At 41.4% G+C, this 23,529-nt stretch overlaps 1 protein-coding gene across 3 annotated transcripts in view; it reads left to right on the plus strand.

Annotated features, from left to right (window-relative positions):
- The window catches only part of ssh1b (slingshot protein phosphatase 1b), a 47,340-nt gene extending 40,227 nt beyond the window's left edge, over nucleotides 1-7,113 (plus strand). For all 3 annotated transcript variants that reach the window (XM_078421790.1, XM_078421791.1, XM_078421792.1), the window contains one exon: nucleotides 445-7,113. In XM_078421790.1, coding sequence (XP_078277916.1) covers nucleotides 445-2,325 — 1,881 coding nt within the window. In that variant the 3' untranslated portion in view covers nucleotides 2,326-7,113. The remainder of the gene's footprint in view (nucleotides 1-444) is intronic.
- The last annotated feature ends 16,416 nt before the right edge of the window (nucleotides 7,114-23,529 follow it).

Raw genomic sequence — 23,529 nt, forward strand, 5'->3', positions numbered from 1 at the left:
ACTGCATTCCATAATCCTACATCCTTATAACAGAGGTGAAATATTTGAGATACGGTAACACCAAAGTTACATACAATTTGACTACAACATTTACTTTGCCAGGACTTCTGCCCCATGTTTCAGGCAGTATAAAATCAAACATAACTTCCAAATGCAGATAGAGCCCTGATTTTCTTTTGGATCTAGTACCAGAAAGAATTTTCTTTGCACTGTGAATCTACATATTTTGTTTTAGCTGTGTTTATTGGCTTGAGAAATTGTAGGCTACAGCTTTAATGAACATATTAAAATAATACCTGTAATTTGGATTGAAATTCCTTGCTTTTCACATTACTTTAAATTAATTTTGTGTCATGTATAATCGTGCATAATCATTTTTCACATGCAGAGTTTTCATTTAATCGGAATGTATTTAAACAATGCAATGTTTTAACTTTATTCCAGGATGTCACTACTAATGAAATTCCCAACTCTTTGAAATCCCTTAATAAACTTACTTCGGACTGCTCAGACTCCATAAATCAACTTGTATGTGAGAAACTCGCAGACCATTCTGAAAACTTGTATCCAGCACAAAAATATGGTACAAGCACTACAGATACGCGACTGATCGAGTCCCAACCTTCAGGATTTATATCAAATGTACCTTCAGTTGTGTCACCGATGGATACACTCTACGAAGCAAAACCGTGTCATGCTACAAAATCATCTATTCGCAGTTCCAGTTCTGATGCCATTTATGCAATTGAAACAATGCAATTCCATGAAACTGCAGAAGCGGAATTTGTTTTAAGCACAACATGTGAAGAGCAAGGAGAGCAACAAGAAACAGAAGGGATGTATCCCAACTGCAAAAATGAAGTGGATGACTGCCGAGCTGAAAGTTTAGCTCTCTACATGATAGCTTCACAATCTGGAGGGTACCAGGTTTCGAAACAATCGCCAGTCATAAATTCATGTAGCCATGACTCTCAGAAATGTTTTTTCATAGATTCATCTATTCATACAGGTTCCAAGGTTGACAGACAAGCAGACTATGAATTAAATATGTTAAATAGTAATTACTTATCTTTAGGAAATGAACAGGATGACATTACAGAGAACATTAAGTCTACGTTTTCTTTGCCATCCAGCAGACAATCAATAGAGGATAATCAAGATACAGCACCTAGTTATAATTATGAGACGATGAATAGTAAGCCTATGAAAGATTTAGAAAAGCTTGTATCTAACCAGGAGAAAGAAACATCAAAAGTTCAAAGCTACTTAATGCAACATCAAGAATCTATCCTTCAGCTTCAGAAGGCTGGACTGGTAAGGAAACATACCAAAGAGTTGGAAAGATTAGCTTTAAGGTCTCCAAGCAAACAAGTGCAGAGATGTAACTCTCAAAATCGGAAAGCTATATTTGCACATAGAGACTGCCTGGATATGATTATGCATGAACCAGTGGTAGATATACAGGATCAAGCCCAGGCTAGTGAGAACATTGAGTATGATATGTTGCCTGAGGCCATCAGTGATGGCTCTAATTTCATGGCAGGTATGTACCAGAAAACATCCACGCCTTATGTAAGTCATAGAAGTGGTTCCGGTTTTCTCACGAAGGAACGTTTGCAAAAAATCTATGCAACACTGTTTTCATCTCCTCATTCTTCTAGCTTGACTCGTAGCTCCAGCAGTGACAGCATCCACAGTATTCAGGGTCAACCAGGCCTGGTTGAACTGCGAACACAAGAAATTGAAGCCAAGATGCATCAGACGGGACTGACTATTTGTTCAGAGATGAAGCGATCTCATTCCCTTGCCAAACTTGAAAGCCTGAACTTAGCTTCTGAGGATCTGTCAGCTGGGACAAAAAACAGTCAAATGTTTCTCAGTTCAAGACATGCCAAACGAACAGAGGGTTGTTGCTTGCCAAGTGTTGTTGAGAAAATGAGGCAGGAAAGAAGCCTCTGCGAGGAAACAGATACGCAAAGAGAGCTTGATTTCCTCCAGAAGCCACAAAATGAATCAATGGGAACTTCCAGTTCTGCATTGGAGTATACAGGCTGCAAATTGGCTGATATTCAGTGCACATATCAGTTTGAACATTCTTCTCTGTCTTCTCCCAAATATAGTGTTGGTAATCCAGAGATAACGCAACAGTGTATGAACTTTATCTCAATTCCTTCTTTTGGACTAGACCAGTACCAAACCCAGAGTTACAATGATCTCTATACCTTGGTTTCTCATGAACAGTATGTACGAACACATTCTATCAGGAAGCGCAGAAAAACTTGTGAAAAAAATGGAAGCAGCAGTTCATTCTACAATACCATGTGATTTCTTGGCGAAGTAATGCATTCCAATCTCTCCATAAATATATGAACCTCGAGCCAAAAATATTTAAAGTTATAGCCTGTGTTGTACAATCTCTTGAAAAGGCTCAAAATTATTCATAAACTTGTTGCCAAATACAGCTGGTTGCCTGCTGAATAGTTTGCTTCTTTAGATTGACTCTGCAAAATCTGAGGTTGCATTTTTCATTTGAAATGAAATGCCATGCTTTGTAACTTCATATGGTTTCTAATTTTTATATAAAAAGACAAAATACAACTTCCGTTCAAAGTATTGAAATGAAACTTGAAGGTTCCTTTGACATATGGCCTGGAAGCTAACTATTATATTCTAGCCAACAGAAGAAGTTAGAATAGAAAATCATGTAGATATGGCAATAACCTTACGAATTGCAATTAACATATGTGATTGTCCCTTAAAACCTGCAGGATACATAATTTTTATTACCATTTTTTGGTTGGGTGGAATAAATTATCTTTATTTTCTGCAAATGCTATTGATTTTGAGGTCAAAATAGAGCTCATTCTATAAAGACACCAATTGACCATCCTACCCAAATAAAGACAGATTGAAAAAGGCTTCTTTCTGGAATCACTTCTGAAAATAATCTATTTCCCATGACTTCCGTTAAACTGAAGTACTAAATGACGTTCTGTGTAAATAGAAAAGCCTTTCACTGAGATGGCCGGTAAAAATATTTACAAAAGTGATCTTAGTTGGGAACAAATACGCTTCAATTCTTTGTAAGTTCTTATTTCCTGCTATTTCCTATCATGAAATTATGATCTCTCCATTCTGTCGCAGATCTTAATGCAATTATAATGCCTGTAGCTGTCTGTTCATATTTAACATTTACCACTGAATTTATGCAAGTTTTATTTTCCTGTAATCCTTTGATCTATTGTATTGTGTATGTAAGTAATTTTACTATTTCCCACTTATTTGCTCTTTGGCTTGGCAATCATGTGCATCCTCTCTATTTCAACTGAATTGACAAAATTTCCATTTCTATCCACATCAGCATTCAGTGTGTATTTGAGAATTCGATTCTGTGCCTAGGCCCCAGCTCTATTATGTTTGAGGAGTTTTCATGCAAAACTGAGGCCCCTTGGTCGTCAAACAGCATGCAAGCTTGTCATGTTTTATAGTTATTGACTTAAGTCAAACCTTGCTGTTATTACATGCAATAAAACTTGAGGAAATTCTTTTATTTTTAGTTAGTCCCTGTTTCTCTGAAACTAAAAAAAAATTTGGTCTTGCCATTAAGATATTAATCTTTGTCTCTTAAATTCTTTGAACAATGGTTGATTTAGCATGCTCCATCACAATGCATCTGGAGGATTGTAAGTCCCTGGAGTGATGCTGCCACTATCATAATTGCTGGACCACACAGCAGGTTATCCCAAATTTGAATCTCTGCAAAATGAATTGACCTTGGTAATGGTGTGTGAAAGTCTGCTGCAATCCGTGCCCATTTACTAAAGGTAAGAATATTATCCAGGATTCCTGCTGTTAACCAGTGGCTTGATTCAGCCAAAGACATAATCTAGTTTGGCTATGATATCTCTGGAGGATTATGAAATTTAATAGCTTGGTTAAAAGATGAAAAACGACCACCTGAAAGTCTGTTATGAGTGGTTGCCTAGAATCAGTGAAATATAAAGTGAAACCAACTTCAGAACCTGGAAATTTAAAAACAGAAAATGCTGGAAAAATTCAACAGTAAGACAACATCTGTGGAGAGAGAAATTGTTAACATTTCAGATTGATGTCTATTCGATTCCAACAAAAAGTTATAGACCTGAAACGTGAACTTATTTTCTTTCTACACCGGTCGGTGCATTAGGTATTTCCAGCATTTTCAACATCAGTGAAGTGTGACTTGGCATGATTCAATTATTTCAGAAGAGTGATGAGAAGAAAAGGGAAGTTGGTTGCCAAAGAAACTTGTATTGTTGGTTTTATTCCATTTACTAAAAGATACAAATAAGTACAAAAGTCATGTTATTGTGTTTCATTATCATAAAGGTGGATCTATTTTTTTCCTGTTGTCTTCTCTTAAAACTCTACTCTATTGGTAGAGATAAATTATGTTGTATATTTAGTTGCTCCTTTTCATCTCTACTTTGTCTCGTCGTGGCATGGGTTAATTTTCCTTCATATATTTTCTTCATATCTGCTCATAGAAATTATCCTCATCCACTTAATATCGGTAACTTCAGTTTCACTCTGATTTCAGTCACTCTGCACTATTAGATGTTTAAATTTCTGAGGATGATAGTGGAATCCATTAACTCTGCTGTGACAGTGTTGATACTGAGGTATAGATCTTAGGAATGTTAATCAGAATATTCATTGCGCTCCAGTTAAAAAATACTGAAACAGAAGATATTTTGAATGCAAAGGCTGAATGGTTTACAAATGCTCCTTTGACAATAATGAGGGTGGAAATTTGCAGATTAAATGCAAAAAATATTTAAGCGTAAGAGCCTGAAGATGCTGGTAATAAATGTCAATGTACCTGGAAGAAGCAGTTTCTATTAAGAGCTTAGTTAACAAATATTGGTTTGGTATGAAAGTTCCAGGCTTGATTTCCAGTGCTGAATCGCCTGTACTCACTAGAACAACATTTGACAATGCTAGAGTTGGCTCAGCAGCCATGGGGTAGTAAAAGGTTCATCCAGGGCTCCAATTCCTAATTGCTAGCCGCAAAAGTACCTGGGTCTGTGCAACAAAGAGAATTTCCCAGCCCTTTACCTGGGGTTACAAGGTCCATAAAATTTAAATGACCATGGTAAACAATCGCTTTTGATATTTTGAATGCAAAGGCTGAATGGTTTACAAATGCTCCTTTGTAATGTGCAATTGGGGAGCGGAACATGAGTGGGGTGGAGAGATATGGGAAATGGTGGACAAGGATTGGACAATTTATTACTCGATCCTTAATTATCTTTTTTTTTGCCAAATGCAAAAAACTATGGCCGATTGGTTTAATTGCTGATAATAGGCAATAATATTCGTTTCCAGATCAGGAAGGGAAAAATAACTATTTTCAGCTCAGTTTATTGATTTTTGAAGCATTGAAATGCAACAAGTGAACTCAAATTATTGTATCTCCTTTCTAAAGTTCCTGCTCACATAATGTGCACTCAGATGTAGGTATTCTTTCCATTAATATTGCAAGATTTAATTGATAAGTGAAAGATAAGGCTCAAAGCCCATACTTTGTGGGGGAAATGAAGCAAGGGGATTTTGCGCACATTGTGGCTCTAGTATTTTGTGAGTCAGAAATCTAAATGTTTATACTTAATGACTCAAAAGATTTTCCATTTAAATGTTACAAAAATAACTGTCTTAACAAATGAAAATCCAATATTAGAGATATTTTTAGCTCTGCAGAATGGGATTTATATTTCATTACACCTTTGAGGAAATTCCACTTTTTATAAATTAGTGGAATATTAAAATAGGTTTTTCTCTTTAGTGAGCTGCTGCAGACCATTAACTGAAATACAGGAGTATTTTTCCCATTTAAAAAAGAACAGAAATATTAAACATAAACATCTTTAAACAATTAACAGCAACATTTCAGATTCAATTATATTCATGGAATCTGAGCCAACATTTAAAAGAATACAATTAAATAAACCAAAGTACTTGCACCTATATATGTGTGTGTGTAAATTTGTAGCAAAATAGGAGCAGGAATATCTAAGACAGGTGCAAGCAATTTCACCTCATTGAGTCAAGACTGCAAGCTGTGATAAGTATTTGAGATAAAATATGTGCAGTTTTCTATAACGAAAGGAGTGGCTATTAAATATTACTAAGGAAATTTTTTTTTTTTTTTCAATTAACGGCTGTATTGATATTTTCATCTGGAGCATCGCATCATAAAGTTGTGTACTTAGATTTTTAGACTCAAAATTATTTTGATTTATTTTGTCTTTGTAGATGTGATGTTCTTCCTGAATCTAAGAAAACTAGCAGAATTGCCGCTTCCTCTTGCTTCTCATCCTTCTTACATGCATATTCTGTGTTAAACTTGCTATTGATTGTTTCCTATAACTTGAATTACTGATTATTTGTTATTTTCTGTCCATGGAAGACATATTAGGAGATTAAGTGGTTGAGAGTGCCCAATTCTGGCCTAACGTAGGAAAGTTTGAACCTCGTAATATAGTTCTGACTTTCAACTATAATTTGTATTGCCATTTGCACTTAAAATTTGGTGCCATATTTGATCCTACACATAATTACCTACCTTGCACCTACTAATCTTGGAGGGGTTCATTTCATGGTTTGGTATAGTGTCAAATTATAGAGAGGATCACTGGGAGAAACATTTTAAAATGCGGTGATCTGGAGTAGAAACTCTGCTATAACTTTATTTTATGAAAATGCTGCTTGACATGTTTTTGGTTAACTTGTACAGATATACTTCAGTGCCTTTAATTTCGTGAATACTGTATGTGTGATGATTGTTGAGTGAAAGCATGCTTGTACACATGTACTGTCTAGGTTGAATGTTTAATGTCGAAAAGGTCTGTCTCCAATGATTGTAATCAGACTTCACAAAAACAAGTATTTGTTGCATGTTCCAGCTTTCTTTTCAAAGTTTTCCGTTTTGTTATTTAATAGTACTTTTTTTACTGTGAATCCCGGGGTAGCTGTATGCATAAGTGCACTTTTTAACATCTGTTGACATGTACTGTACAAGTGTATGTTGGAAATAAATGTAAATTTTCATTAAACTCCCTAGCAGCAGTATATTTCCTACCGCTAAACTAGGATTGAAAGGAAAACAGATGTTTAATCATTGTGAAACACAGTAATTGTTTTATTCACAACAAAATACAACAAGTAGCAATCCACAATCAGTTACTCTATTTTGCATGAAAGCACATGAAAAACACTGGTCTTTGGGCTGAATAATTGATATTGACACTGAGACACAAGAAACTGCAGATGCCTGAATCTAGAGCAAAAAAACAAACTGCTGGGGGAACACAGCATGTCAGACAGCATCTGTGGAGGGAATGGACAGATGACGTTTCAGGTCAAGACCCTTCTGCATAACCTGAGATCCTCAAGCACTTTGTGTTTATTTTTATAGTGACATTGAACTCCTCAGATTAAAATAATCACCAGTGCAGCACCTTTAACCAAATACAGATCAGCCAACCTTGTTCTCAAAGGTTTTGGATAGAGCTTGAAACCACAGCTTTCTAACACCGAATGTAATTGTTTAACAACTCAGTCGATGCAGTCTTCAACATGAAGTATGAACTCTGCTTCTCATTTAACAAACGCTGCCTGAACTGCTGAGGATTTCCAGCATCTTTTATTTTTATTGTTGACAGCTGTTTAGTAATTCGTAATTGTAATTACGACTGACAGCCAGAATCTCCTTGAAATCAGTCTTGGAATTCAATTCAGACTGGACCTGACATTTGATTAGTCCAAGTTTGCTGAATGGGGGAGGGGGAGGGAAGGGAGGGAGTTGAGGGGAAACTTCTCTGTACATGTTCACTGAGCTGGGATTATGGGTTTGGATAGTGTAGTTGGAGTATTGGCTAAACCAGCTTTCACCATCTTTACAGTGAAACTGACAGCAACGTCTGGATTAAACAGGTGCACTATTAAATGTGGAGATCCAGCAGACACTGTCAGTAATCTTTGATCTTCCACAATAGGTTTTGTAGCCTTATCCAAAGGTTTCTCGAATAAACAATATTGTGATAGAGTTGGTATTTGTTTATTATTGACTCATATTCCAAACATACAATGAAAAATGTTGGTGAGCATGCTATCCAGACAAATCATACTGTATGAGTACAGCAGGTACTTCAAAAGAGAAAACAGAACGCAGAATATGCTGTTACAGCAGCAGACTATAGTGGCGCATCAGTAGAGTTGCTGCCTTTCAGCGCCAGAGACCCAGGTTTGTTCCTGACTACAGGTGCTGTTTGTACATTCTCCCTGTGGTCGCGTGGCTTTTCGCCGCATGCTCTGGTTTCCTCCCACATTCCATCTGTTTGATTCAACAAAGTACACTGTATTGCCACCAAATATTTGAATTGAAAATATTTGCACTGAAATCAAATAAGTGAAGAACAGGTTACAGCTCTTCAAGACTAGTGGGAAACGAGCATTGATTGTTCAGAAAAGGCTGCAGTGTCGAGTTGAGGTGATCTGTACCTGCTTGCAGCACACCAGGTGGCTACATCATTCCATCTTCATGGAGCAGTGGCAGGACTTGAGTGTTGTACTGAGAGGTCTTCCCTAAACTGCTGGTATGGAGAAGAGTGACTGGTGATTAAGGAGCAGACCTGCAATAAGTGAACAGCAGTCAGAGGGAGGATGCCCTTATCCAATTAGTCCCTTTCCCCTGTCTCCTTGCTTCCCCCTCCCCCACTCCTTATTCCCCAGTCTCTAGAATCTTTTCCCTAGGAACCCACATCTAATTGGCTTACCAGTTACACTTCGGGAACGTGCAGCTGGCTGCCGGAGTGGAGGGAGAGAATAGAGGAACATATGAACATAGAGGATATATGATTAGGTGCTAGAAGTGGGCCGCTCAGCTCCTTGAGCTTGCTCCATCGTTTTGTAAGATTGTGGCTAATGTGACTGTAACCAGCACGCCACATCACATACAAATGTATGATGACAGCGCAGGAGGATGAGGGGAGATCTTCTAGAAGTGTACAAAATAATAAGAATAGATCGGGTAAACCCACAGACTTGTCCAGAGTAGGAGAATCGATAACCAGAGGACATGGGTTTAAGGTGAGGGGGGAAAGAATTTAATGTGAACCTGAGGTAATTTTTTCACGCAGAGGGCGGTGGGTGCATGGAACGAGCAGCCGGAGGAAGTAGTTGAGGCAGGTACTATCACACCTTTTAAGAAACATTTAGACAGGTGGGACTAGTGTAGTTGGGACATGTTGGTCGGTATGGGCATGTTGGGCTGAAGTGCTTGTTTCCATGCTCTATGGCTCGAGGACAATATTAATCACTGCAAATGCCAGACATAATTATATCAGGTGGACTTCAGTGAGAACATAAAAAGAGACACAAAGGCTGGAGTAACTCAGCAGGAGGATATGAATAAAGAAAAGTCTAGGACCCTTCAGTCTGAAAAAGAATCCTGACCTAAAACGCCTCCTATTGATATTCCCCATACATGCTGCCTGACCCACTGAGTTACTCCAGCATTTTGTCTTTTTTTTTATTAACCATTCTCTACAGTTCCTTGTGTTCAGGGAGAACATACATTATTTGCATGGTTTCTATCGAGTGAAACATGAAATAGTTTAAGTGTATAGTAAACATGCAATAGCCAAAGGAAGTAATTTGTACAGTTCAATGGGAATATGTGTCACTATATCACATATCAAGATATTTGAAATTAAATACAAATTCCACCTTGGGATGGTGTCAACAATTATGAACTGGTAATTCATTACTTTCCACAAAATAGTGAGGGCTTTGAATCTTTACAAGAAATATTGTCTCGGGCAATTAAACAGCCACATAAACAAGTAGCTGATCCCATTGGGACTAGTCTGTCTTAATTTAGCTTTCAGCACTCGTTCTAGCTGTTGTGAAATTAAATAGAGATGTAAAAATCAACATGCTGGTCAGGCGGCATCTGTGGAGGGAAATGGACAGACAGCATTTTGGGTCTGGACCTGTCCTCAGTTCCCCCTGCCCTTTGTCTTTTACTCAAGATTCCAGCTGCAGTTTCTTGTGGTTCCATGTGGAATGAATCCTACTTGCAACTTGTGTTAATCCAGCTCAACCTCTTTCATATTCCAAATGAATCAGGCTCCCATGGCCATAGAGAACAGGAACTGCGGCTTGGGATTAAATGTTAAATAAGTTGTAAGTTATTATATTAATACATTCTCTTTGGAATTTGCTTTTTAATCAGAGATTGATGCAACGGGGATGGAAATGGAGCAAAGAATAACAGTTTATTGGCAAACATGTGATTTTTATTTGTGCGTTATTTCAATCTACTGCTTTTATCTCTGCTCTCTCTAATTATTGCAGGATTTAAAAAAATAAAAGTTTGTTTTGTTTCCAAGCTGTCAGCAGAGCCAATTTCTTGATGTTTTTTTCTGCATCCACCTTTCTATAGCCGATTAGCCAGCGGTGCATGTAAACATACAAATCCGGTCAGAAATAGGCTACATGGCCCCTCAAGTGGGATCAACTATTAAGGCCGACACAAGGAATGCAGATGCTTGAATCTCGAGCAAAGCACAAAGTCTTTGAGTGACTTAGCGGATCAGGCAGCAATGGTGGAGGGAATGGACAAACAATGTTTCGGATCAGTCGGAAGGGTCCCGACCTGAAACATTGCTTGTCTATTCCCTATAGAGATGCGGCCTGACCTGCTGAGTTACAGAGCACTTTGTGTTTTATAGTCATATCATATCATATCATATATCTACAGCCGGAAACAGGCCTTTTCGGCCCTCCAAGTCCGTGCCGCCCAGTGATCCCCGTACATTAACACTATCCTACACCCACTAGGGACAATTTTTACATTTACCCAGCCAATTAACCTACATACCTGTACGTCTTTGGAGTGTGGGAGGAAACCGAAGATCTCGGAGAAAACCCACGCAGGTCACGGGGAGAACGTACAAACTCCTTACAGTGCAGCACCCGTAGTCAGGATCGAACCTGAGTTTCCGGCGCTGCATTCGCTGTAAAGCAGCAACTCTACCGCTGTGCTACCGTGCCATATTTATTAATATGGCTGATCTAATTGCAACCTCAACTTCACTCTCACATCTACCAATGGTTCCCTTGCTGAGCAAGTGCCTAACTATTCTGCCTTACAATAGATTACTTTTTGAAAATTCCCTGAACTCAGGGAAGATTCTATAAATGGGAAAACAGCAAGTTCAACTCCTTTACTCCGAAAGGAAGGAAGACGGAAGGTAGAATTTTACAAGCCAATTGGCTTAACATATGTTGTACAGAAAATGTTTAAAGCTATTATTAAAAGCATCTTAGCAGGACACTGTAGTCATGGACAGTGTGGAAGCAGGCCCAACTTGCCTACCCCAACCAACATGTCCCATCTAGTCCCAACTGCCTGCGTTTAACCCATATCCCTTTAAACCTATCCTTTCCATGCATTTGTCTAAATGTTTCTTTAAATTATTTTAAAATGTGATCCGTGAGGAGGATACATCATTTCAAAGCGCATGAAAATTGTGTGAAATTCCGTGACTCCCCTATCACTAACTTCTTTGCTGGGAGTTGGAGTGAAGTTGATGTGGGCTGGAGAGCCTCCAGCAGCCAAGGGGGAGGCCCCACATAGGTCAGACCAGCTGTCAGAATATATGCAACCTGCAGTGGCACAGAGCAGCGGTAAAGAGCCAGGCTGACCCAGTCAGCACAGACCCAGTATCGCCGCCAGGACATTGGGCGTTTAAGGCCAAGAGAAGACTTGATATTTTTAAGAACTTGAGGAGCACAAGGTGGTGCTGAAAACATGGAGACTCTTTGTGTACTGTCTCAGTGAAGTCTACTGTTGTTACATTACAATCATTGCACTTTTTGTCCTTGTGTATGATTGTGCTTATGTATAGTATGATTTTACTGAAGTGTATGCAAAGCAAAACATTTCACTATCTATTTACAAGTGACAATAAAGTACATTAGAGCAGTAGTCTTACGGTAAAGAAGCAAATGTTGATGCCCATCTAACCAGCCAGCTCTTACTGTTGGATTAAGGCCTGTGGGTTTGAAACCTGTCCCTTTGTTTGGTTGCCATGGGGTTGCAGTTTTAATTATCTATATCAGTAACGCACTTTAATCTGGATCGTGCTTTTGGATAGGAATCTATATTTATCTGTGAGGAACATTCCTGCTGTTTTGACTTGACGATGAAGAAGTTTAAAATTTGGATTTTTGCTATTTCACACTCTGGCTATTTTAAGAACATAATCGTACCAAGTCATTACATGCCTTGAGAAAATCTATCAGGTTTGTATTTCATTGACTTCAAGGGTAAATAGACGATTAATATATTGACTCTTTTCTGCATTTGTACATGGTACTGCAATTGTGCATCATGTTAAATACCTCTTAATGCTAAACGTGAACAGGAGGTAGTAAATAGCATAATGAGTAATAAAATAGCTTAAGATGATCTGAAAACATCGATACGGCCAAATTGTTACCATAGGAACTTATCCTCTCCAGTTTTAAACATCAAAACAACACCATGCTCCACTCTCCATTCCATTTGCCCCTGCCTATTCCATTCTCAATTATCCTCCTTTGTTCCCTCGCCAGACTGTCTCCTTCCATTCCTTCCTCGTGCCTTATTTTATCCTTAACCCCTTCATACCCTCTCATATCCCACTCCTGTCCTCCATCCATATCTCTTCCTCTGTGCATGCATCCTCTTCACACTCTTTTCCAACTAGTAAACTTAACCAGAACACAAATCCCATCCATGGGAAAAAACGTCTATCCATATATTTTTGCAAGCTGGGGGAAAAATTTAATAGGAACCTGAGGGATAACCTTTTCACTCAAAGGGTCGTAGGTGCCAGAGGTAGTAGTTGAGGCAGGTACTATCGTAACGTTTAGGAAACATTTAGACAGGTACATGGATAAAGCAGGTTTAGAGGGATATGGGCCAAATGCAGGCAGGTGGGACTAGTGTAGATGGGACATGTTGGTCGGTGTGGGCAAGTTGGGCCGAAGAGCCTGTTTCCACACTATGATTCTATGAATTCATTCCAAGCTGCAACAATTCAAATGCTTTCGTATCTAATTTTCTCTGCAAAACTCTGCAAATATTTTGTTTTTATGTTCAGAAGCACAGCAGCGAAGCACATCATTAGAATCATACTGAAGAAAGACACTAAAAACTGGAATAACTCAGCGGGTCAGGCAGCAACTCCAGGACAAGCACATAAATGAAGGTCATTCATTGGCATACACATGGAAGTCAATCCTTTAAGCACCAGTTTAAAATATTTACTCTGAATTAAATTTGGCACATTCAGTCTTTCAAAACCAATGGGTGCCACAATGTATGAACAGCTCTAGTGTTACAAATCTATGTGGTGAAAGTATTTTGTCCACTACCTGAGAGGTAATCTGACAGAGTGAGTTCCCTACTCTCTGAGGAAATAGTTAATGAGAATCAGAGGTCTACATGTACACAAAATCCACTCCACCAGATCACTGAAGTTGATAACCATCTGCCAGGCATCATTGATTTGCACAGATAATTTACTTTTATTACAAACAAGGCATAATAAATCAAGGTTCTAAAGACCTACAAAGATTTATTAATTTTAGAACCAAAGTTAGACAATATCTAGTCTGAAGAAGGGTCCCGACCCGAAACGTAACACCTATTCTTTCTCCAGAGATACTGCCTGACCCGCTGAATTACTCCAGCATTTTTTGTCTTAGTCAGCCAACGTATATTAAAGTTTACATAGAACAGTACAGCACAGTAACAGGTCTTTCAGCCCACCATGCCTGTGCTGACATAATGCCAAGATAAGCTCTTATCTGCTTGTACATGACCCATATCCCTCCATTGCCTGCATGTCCATGTGCCTATCCAAACGCCTCTTAAACACCACTATCATATTTGCCTCCAGCACCACCTCTGGGAGTGTGTTCCAGACACCCACCACTCTGTAAAAAAACTTGCCTCGCACACCTCCTTTGTTATCTTTACGTTCATTTCCAAGAGTTAGGTTGGTGGACTTTTCCCCGTTTGTTTTCTGTTATACTCAGATATGTTGCCAGGCTGAAAAGACTTGTTTTGCTAAAAGATGAAAGGAGGAATCCTCGATTATAATTGGTAGGCAAAAGGAAGAGAAGATCCTCTTGGTGATAGACAGCATTACACATTGGCATGTGGTGACAGGGAGACTCCAACATTAAGCGGGTGAAACATAATCAAATGTCAAAAGCTAAAAATACAACTATGTATAATTTGTAAACCATTCTGTCAAACCAGCCAGGGTGCATGTTTGGAACCATTTAAACAGTTCCATTGCTTGTGCTGCAACCTAATTAAATCATCGTGTGTCCTTCTATCGAGAGAACTTGCATTTTTAACCTGATTAATATCAATTTGTACATATTGTTTATCTCTATTAGTGGAACTCCTTAAACTATGCAGTAAATTCAGGGTCAATTTTATTTCCGCACTTTGGTGAAGATTATGCAAGTGAACAATTGGTACCAAACCAAACCAGAAGGGTCTCGACTTGAAATGTCATCTGTCCATTCCCTTCAGAAATACAGCCTGACCTGCCGAATTGCTCCAGAACTTTGTGTTTCACTCAGGATTCCAGCATCCGCACGCAGTTCCTTATATCTCCAGTCCTTAATTTCTTTAGTTTCTCCTCGTTACTTGAAATGGAGACATTTTCTTCATTTGTTTCATTAACAATGTTATGGCATTACGCTAAGTCCTCAATATCCAAGAGAGGTTAGGGCATAGATTTACTGTGGATAATGTAAAACTAAGGTACAAAGTGTTGCAGTAACTCAGCAGGTCAGGTAGCATCTTTGCAGAACATGGATAAGAGATGTTTTGGGTCGGGATGGTCCCAACCCGAACCATTCCCTATCCATGTTTTCCACACGGTATGAGGATTAACCTGTATACGCTGATTAATGATTAAAGCAGAAATAAGATTTTTTGGAAAGTTGCTAAGTGTATTCTGTTATTCATTAACATTTATTGGTAATGAAGAGGAGTGTGGCCTTCTTGAAAAATTTAGAGTGGAGCAGCGAACATGATTAGTAAAGGTGTCAGGGGTTATGGGGAGAAGGCAGGACAGCCATGATTGAATGGCAGAACAGACTTGATGGGCCGAATGGCCCAATTCTGATCCTACAACTTATGAATGTATGAGCATGAAGCCCACTAGATGTTTCCCAAATTAAAACTCAAGGTTTCTAGCTGTACTAATCTCCTGTGAAGTCTACTTTGGACAGGTTTGCTTCTTGAGAGACTGGAAAGTATACTTCATGACTTGCTGTTTTGTGATATTAAACCCTGTTCAATGATCCACACAAGGCTCAGGGAAAATGACTGTCCTACTGCCGTTAATTTTTGTGGCTCAGGCATCGATTGTGCGGCTGTCTGTAATGTAAGCTAGGGAACAACACAGGCCACCTTGAATGAGGAACAAAAAATTTAGTTTTATAAAATCATGAGAGGTACAGATAAGGTGAAATGCCACGGTCTTTTTCTCAAGGGAGGGGAGCCAAAAACTAAAGGGCATAGGTTTGAGATAAGAGGGGAAAGATTTAAAAGGGACCTGAGGGGAAACCTTTTCAAATAAAGGATGATGGGTACACGGAACAAGCTGCCAGAAGTAGTATAGGAGGGTACTATTATGACAGTGAAAAGATACTTGGGACAGGTACATGGACATGAACGATTTGGAGGGATATGGGCCAGGCTTGGTTAAGCAATTTGGCTGGCATGGTCAAGTTGGGCTGAAGGGCCAGTTTCCGTGCTGCATAGCTCTATGACACTAATGGCTGGTGATATGGCTGTTGAAGGATAGCTCTAATGCACGCAAACCTAATTAATCTACCCAGAAAGAATCAGTGGAATGGAATAATGAAGCACAAGCAGCAACTGACTTCTGATTGAAAGGACCGCTGGAGAATTTACACTGCACATTTACTGCCTTGTTAGGCTGTGTCAGATTTGATAGTACATGCCAAATGGAGACTGAAGAATTATCGTCATTTCCTGTGCCAACCTGGAAAGGCAATAGTCTGAATAGGAGGTGATTATTCTCGGGGATTCTGAAATTCAGAAAACAGAACACAAAGGCAATATCACAAACTAATGTATGGAATATTAGTGGTCTTATGAGGAAGGATTGGGCTGGCTAGGCTTAAAGTTGATATCAAGGCACTGCTAACACGGAGGAGGGATGTTCTTGTGTTTTGGAATATTGTGACGTTTTCAGACAAGAGTGCAGTGGGAGGCATTGGCGGTATCTATGCTGCTGTAAGAAGGTCCTGGTACCCAGTTGAGTCAAAGAAAGAGATCAAATGAAAATGCATTACCTTGTTCCAAGGCACCATGACCTTAACTGACCAACCCTCAGAAATGTGTTCCTAATAATTAAAATGACTATTTTCAGTGTATTCGGTGCATAATTTTCATTTTAACGCTGGTTTACATTTGTGAAATTTAACTCTTCCCATTTCATTTTACTGCCTGCTGTACTGATTTTACACTTTGTTCAAACTTTCACAAAATATTATTTTGTTAAAACACATGCATAGTTGAAGCACTGTGTAGGGTGAATCCATTGGTCAAATTCAGTTAGAGTGATAGAGATGTAAAAATTTAAACAAAATACCATTGTTAGAGAAAGGTACAAGGAGTAACCTGCAGAGGTTCAGAAGCAACTCTGCTGTGCACAGACTTGTACCATTTTAGGAGAAGCAGACTATGAACATAGTAAATCCTGGCATAGACATTCCAAGTTAAACTAAAATACTCTTGCAACTTTGCCAAATGAAGTACAAGATGTGAAAAAGAAAAACTGATTTCTACAATTTGAGTTGATGTCAACATTACCCAACACTTACTTCACAGCAATGTTATGGTCCTTTTCTAGACTGTGTTATGCTTGTTTGAACTGCTGGTACCATGGAGACGGAGTGCAATAATCTTTCAACAAATTATATTGTTGCTCTGGATTGTTAACCCATGGGATACTCTGGGGGAGGAGGAATAGGAGAGAATTTCTGTTCGGATGAATGTTAAAATTTACTCTTGTGAAGGTATGATCAGATAAGACTGAGACTTATGCAAGCACTCTAGCATGCAGAGAGCCAGAACCAATTATTAATTTACCCAGTGCTCGGTATTTTCTCATCACAGTCTATTGAGGGAGATCTATGCAAAAGGAGACTTATTCTGGATCTGAAGCTTGAGCTGATTTGCAGTTGGCAGCGATGTAAAATAAGAAATAAAAATATGTTTGCTCATGAAATGTTATAGTATTCAGTTTCGCTAAGCTTAGAGACATAGCGTGGACACAGGCCCTTTGGCCCACTGAGTCCACACTGACCTGCAATCACCAATACCCTAGTTCTAACCTACATACTAGGGATAATTTACAGAAGCCAATTAACCTACAAACCTGCATGTCTGGAATGTGGGTGGAAACCGGAGCATCCAGAGAAAACCCACACGGTTACAGGAAGCATGTACAAACTCCGTGGTCAGGATCAAACCCGGGTCTCTGGCCTGTAAGACAGCAACTCTACCCCTGCGCCACTGTGCTGCACTAAAATGAAGGTGCAAGAAGATTCCTGGAATTCTAATGTTTGAGTCAGCTCCAGCATCAGACATGTGGCACCTGTATGCATCTGAGATTTGAAATGGTGCAGAGCTGCCTGAATTATTTACATGTGGCTGACAGCGTTAAAGTACAAATGTAGAATTTCTTCCATGCGAAGAAAAAAGGATGATTTTTGATTAATTCCAATTGGCCTCAATATTTGTTTAGCAGAGAAAAATCATAGGATTTGACTTGGGAATTCCAGATGATTTCCTGTCCCCACCCTAATGAGCTGTGGCAAGTTGGACTGTTCCTGTTGGAGTGGATTTATGTTGGACTATTGAGATAGTTGAACATTCCAAGCTGTTTCAAAGAAGCATTATTTAGGCACAGTCCCAATCTGAACAGTTTATAACTTGATTACCAGTTTCAATTCTAAATCTGATACTCTACGCTTTTTGGTTCGGCCAAGTTTGGAGTATTGTATGCAGTTCTGGTTACCCCATTACAAGAACGACGCGGAGAGTGTGCAGAGAAAACTTGCCTGAATGCTGCATGAATTGGGAGTTTTAGCTGCAAGGAGAGATAGAGCAAAATTGGAGCGCCAGAGGTTGAGGGGAGACCTGATACAATATTTAAATTATAAGAGGCATAGATAGGGTGGAGAGGCAGAACCTGTTTTCTCAGGGTGGTTCTATCAAAGACTTGAAGACGTAGCTTTAAGGTGAGGCGCAAAGTTTAAAGGAGATGTGCAGGGCAAATGTTTTTACAGAGGATGATGGATGCTTGGAACGTGCTGCCAGAGGTGATGGTAGAGGTATATATGATAATGGTGTTTAACAGGCTTTTAGATAGGCATATGGATATTTCTTCTCTCCCGAGATGCTGCCTGACCCGCTGAGTTTGTGCCTACTGTGGAAATCTATGTGTCTGACTCAGTCTAGATTGTAGCTGGATACAGCTCTAATATTGTGCAGTTTCCTGTCCATTATCCTTATTAAGGAGGTAGCTGACTAAATATGTAGGAAGGAACTGCAGATGCTGGTTTACACCGAAAATAGACACAAAATGCTGGCGTAACTCAGCGGGACAGGCAGCCTCTCTGGAGAGAAGAAATGGGTGATGTTTCGGGTCGAGACCCTTTTTCAGACTGAGGAAGGGTTCCAGCCTGAAACGTCACCCATTGATGCTGCCTGTCCTGTTGAGTTACTCCAGCATCTTAGCTGAATAAATACATTTATTTTCTTTTGCCAGTGACTGCCAGGCATAACTTTGTTAGGATTCTATACATCTTATGACATTGTGCATGTTCACCATTTTGTGGGTTCATAAGTTCGAGGAGCAGAGTGAGGCCATTCGGTCCATCAAGTCTACTCTGCCATTCAATGATGCCAGATCTACCTTTCCCTCTCAACCCCATCCTCCTGCCTTCTCACTATAACCCATGACACCCTTACTAATCATGTTCTTCATGTCAACTACACCCAACTGCAGAACCAGAATGTGTTCCACTTTCTTGATGTCTCGCTTGTTTATGACCACTGGCATTGAATCATGCAGGTCAATGCTTGGTTCAATTACCTTCATTTTGAGGCACTCTGTATTATCAGCTGGTTTTATAGTCATAGAATCAGCCATACAGCATGGAAACAGGCCCTTCGGCCCAAATAGTCCATGGCGACCAAAAGGTCCCATCTAAGCTAGTCCAATTTGACCATGTTTGGCCCGTACCCCTTGAAACCTTTCCTATCCATGTACCTGTCCAAGTTTAAGCAGTTTACCTGCCTAAACTGCCTCCTTTAGCAGCTCATTCCATATACCCTCTGGATGAAAAAGTTGCCTCAGTTTTTTATTAAACCTTGTCCCTCTCATCTAAAACCTGTGCCCTCTAGTTCTTGATTCTCCTACCCTGGGTAAAAGACTCTGTGTGTTTTGAGTCACCATAGTAAATGAATAGCTTGTTACTGGATGATGAAGATGCCATGAGCAATGACATCGGTAGGCAACCTGTGCATATTTGTAACATACATACGATGAAATACCACAGACCATTAATATGTTGAAATAATGCTTTTGTTTCCAGCATCTTTTTGGAACAACCCTGTGATAAAATGCCGAGAGAGCAACTAACAATTCATGGTGGTCTGTTGCCTACTTCGTTGCCATAATGAGGAGCAACCCATGCCATGAGCTGTCAGTTGACATACAGAATGAGGAAGAGGAGAAAGAACGTGGTAACTACTGTCAGTGATGATTGTTACTTTATTGTCACATGTACTTGGTGCAGTGAAATTCTTTGTTTTGCATACAATATACAAGGAATGCAAAGAGTCAGTATAGTCCCGATGGTCCCTCATCCTTCTAATCCCCCCCCCCGACCATTTATTCTCGGTGGACCCACCACACTGGGTCCCTCTTTGTTCTCTTAGCGGCCCTCCATGCCAGGTCCCTTTGTTCTCGGTGGCACATCCTCGACTGACCGCTGGGACTCATGCGGCCCATCCTCGGCTGATCGCTGGCACTCACGTGAGCAACGGTTCTCCGATGGCCCTCCACTCTCACCGACATCCCTCCTTGCTCGGCTGCCGGGCCCATCCTTGTCCTTTGTTCATGGCGGAGCTACCTTCTGCATCAGCATCACGCTCACAGGGAGCTCCAAGCAAGTGAATTGAGGGCAATGGAATCAATCACCACCTTAGTTAATCTTACCTTCAACATCTTACTTTCTCTCATCCATGCCATGTTACTTTTAGACTTGACTGTTTCAATGTTCCTCTGGTTATCCCTGTTTTTTTATCTTATATAAAATCTGCAGCAGTCATTTACAATTCTGGTTCCCATATCTTAATTATCTCCAGATATTGTTCATTCTTTAAAACTATCACTTTCCCCAGATGGTGCCTCTGACATCTTCAGTTGGTTGTTTCTGGGCCTAAATTACCATGGGACATTTGCACACTGTGATTCAATAACAAAGCATGACCACATTCTCCAGATATTAGGTGACTGCTCTTTGTACTAAAATAGAAGCAGCAACATTTGGCTTGAAGTGCTGTATCATAGTGAGGTTATACATGAACATCAGAGTTTTGCACCACTTCCACTTTGGAAAGTTGAGCTCCAAGTTGTATACAGCTCGGTGTCTATCTAGGTTCTCATCCTTCTCCGAGGGTTGCCACCTTGTTGTGGTGGACAAGCTCGCATGTGGCTCCGATCCTGAGGACTAAACTGTATGGAGCCACGCTCCTAGCATGCACCCATGGTGCGCAGGTCAGGTGGGGAAGGTTGCTGACAGATTGCAACCCTGGAAGATCTCAATGGAGGATGGTGGCTGGCCAATACATGGAGCACTACAATGGCTGAGAAGGCAGAAGAAAGCTGCTGCTGGGTGAGACACCAAACCATCGTGGGGTCCATGCCGTTGAACTGGGGTCTGTCTCTGTCAAGGACCATGTGGTGGCTGTTCGTGCACTAGTCTCCCCATGTTAATAGATGCCACGCACAGGCATCCACCTGGAGGGACAATGAAGTGTGTGCATCCACCATAGACCTCTCCAGCCATCTCAAAGTCCACAGAAAGGACCGACCAGGAGGACAATCATACTTGACTCTAAGTGATCGTCAATGAGGTTGTTGTAGCGACCATAGAGAATGGTCCAGGTCGTCGAACCCTCGGATTGGCCAGCGAGGTCACGTGGGAACGCGACCATGGGGATTGGTCCAGGGAGCGACATCGCTGATTGGCCAGCGATGTCATGTGCGCGTTTGGCGCCCGATTTAGCCAGTTCGGCGAAGTCTTCAAGGAAGACAGTAAGTTTGTGATGGTTGTCCTTTACCTTGTTGTTTAACCCTGTATTCGAATATTGCGGCTGCAATAAACTTATTCTACAACCAACAAGTTTCGGACTCGCCATATTGGTGACCCCGACGTGATCTGGACGATCACCGACTGAGCAGGAACCCGACGCCTCGTTGACGATGACCGAGCCGGGCACACCGGAGGCAAGCGCCGGAAGCGTTCATCTTCCGTGGTTTTGGACGCACGCACCGCAAGCTTGGTTTATCCACACCGAGGCTCAATTTCATATAAAGAAGGTGTCGGACGAATCCACGATGTACTACTACCTCGTCAGCGCTCTATCGCCGGACACAACCAAGCGCGTGATGCGGTTCATCGTGGATCCACCTGCGGAAAACAAGTACGAGGCCATGAAGAAAGTATTACTGCGAACCTTCGGGTTTAATAAGCATGGTGGTGCGGCAAAACTTCTACACCTACCAGATCTTGGAGACCAACTGCCTTCCGTCCTCATGGCCGAAATGATGATGCTAGCCGGTGAGCATACGGATTGCCCTATGTTCGAACAGGCATTCCGCGAGAAACTTCCCGAGGATGTCCGACTGCTGCTCACGGATTGTTCTTTTAAGGACCCCGAAGCATATGCAGCGAAAGCGGACGCGCTCATAGCGGCAAAAAACAAGGCAAGTGGTTCGATCAACAAAGTCTCGACATCAGTGACCACGCCACAGCGACGGCAAGATGGCACCACGTCTCCCGCCAATTCTCCGAAAGCCCGCCAAAAAGATCCGCACAAGCGCGGCTGGTGCTATTATCACCTACGATGGGGTAACGAATCCCGCAACTGCCGTTTGCCTTGTACCTTCGCGGGAAATGCCTCGGCCGATCATACATAGGGGCAGTTACGATTGGCCAGAACCGGCGCCTCTATGTCCATGATCGATTCACGGACACAGAATTTTTGGTAGACACGGGAGCCATCGTCAGCATAGTGCCGCCGACCGACCTCGAAACCAGATCGGGTAAGACAGGTCCCACCCTCATCGCGGTTAATGGCAGCCCAATTCGCACTTTCGGTACACGGAAGATGTCCCTTGTGTTAGGCCTCCGCACGTACGAATGGCCATTCATCATAGCCGACGTCAAACAAGCGATCCTGGGCGCAGATTTTCTCTGGGCTTTTTCACTGGTTCCTGATGTCCGCGGTAACGACCTCCGACCCTCCGCCGAAGATGAGCACGTCGCTCCGACAATCGCCTCCTCGCCCAGCCCTACTGTCCAGGCCGTCGTCGCGGCTCCCGACTCGTATGCTGCGATTCTGGCAGAGTTTTCGGAGCTGCTCGTCCAACGTTTTGACACGCCTTCGGCTAAGCACGGTGTGGTCCATCACATCCGCACCGAAGGCCCTCCCGTTTTCGCTCGGGCCAGGAGACTATCGCCAGACAAACTGGTGGTGGCAAGGGCGGAGTTCAGGAAAATGGAGGAAATGGGAATTGTCCGTCAGTCTGACAGCCCGTGGGCCTCGCCGTTACACATGGTCTCCAAAGCATCTGGGGGGTGGAGACCATGTGGCGATTATCGGCGTCTCAATGCTGTCACCACGGCTGATCGCTACCCCATACCGCACCTACAGGATTTTTCATCCGGGCTGGAAGAAGCGGTGGTGTTTTCCAAAATCGATTTGGTGCGAGGATACCATCAGATTCCGGTGCGACCGGAGGACATACAGAAAACTGCAACAATTACTCCGTTCGGGTTGTTTGAATGGTTGCGTATGCCTTTCGGTTTAAAGAACGCGGCACAGGCTTTCCAGCGACTGATGGACCGCGTGGGACGGGGTTTACCGTTTTTGTTTATTTATTTAGACGACATCCTGGTAGCCAGCCCCTCCGTGCAGGAACACCAGGCCCATTTGCGGACCGTGTTCCAGCGGCTCCAAGACCACGGGCTCATAATCCAACCCTCCAAATGTCAATTCGGCCTTCCTGCTCTTGATTTTCTAGGGCACAGAATTACCCCTGCCGGCGCCTCCCCTTTGCCCGAAAAGGTGGAGGCTATCCG

The sequence above is a fragment of the Rhinoraja longicauda genome, chromosome 25 (assembly GCF_053455715.1).
Source record: "Rhinoraja longicauda isolate Sanriku21f chromosome 25, sRhiLon1.1, whole genome shotgun sequence".
In the NCBI taxonomy this organism is placed as follows: domain Eukaryota; kingdom Metazoa; phylum Chordata; class Chondrichthyes; order Rajiformes; family Arhynchobatidae; genus Rhinoraja; species Rhinoraja longicauda.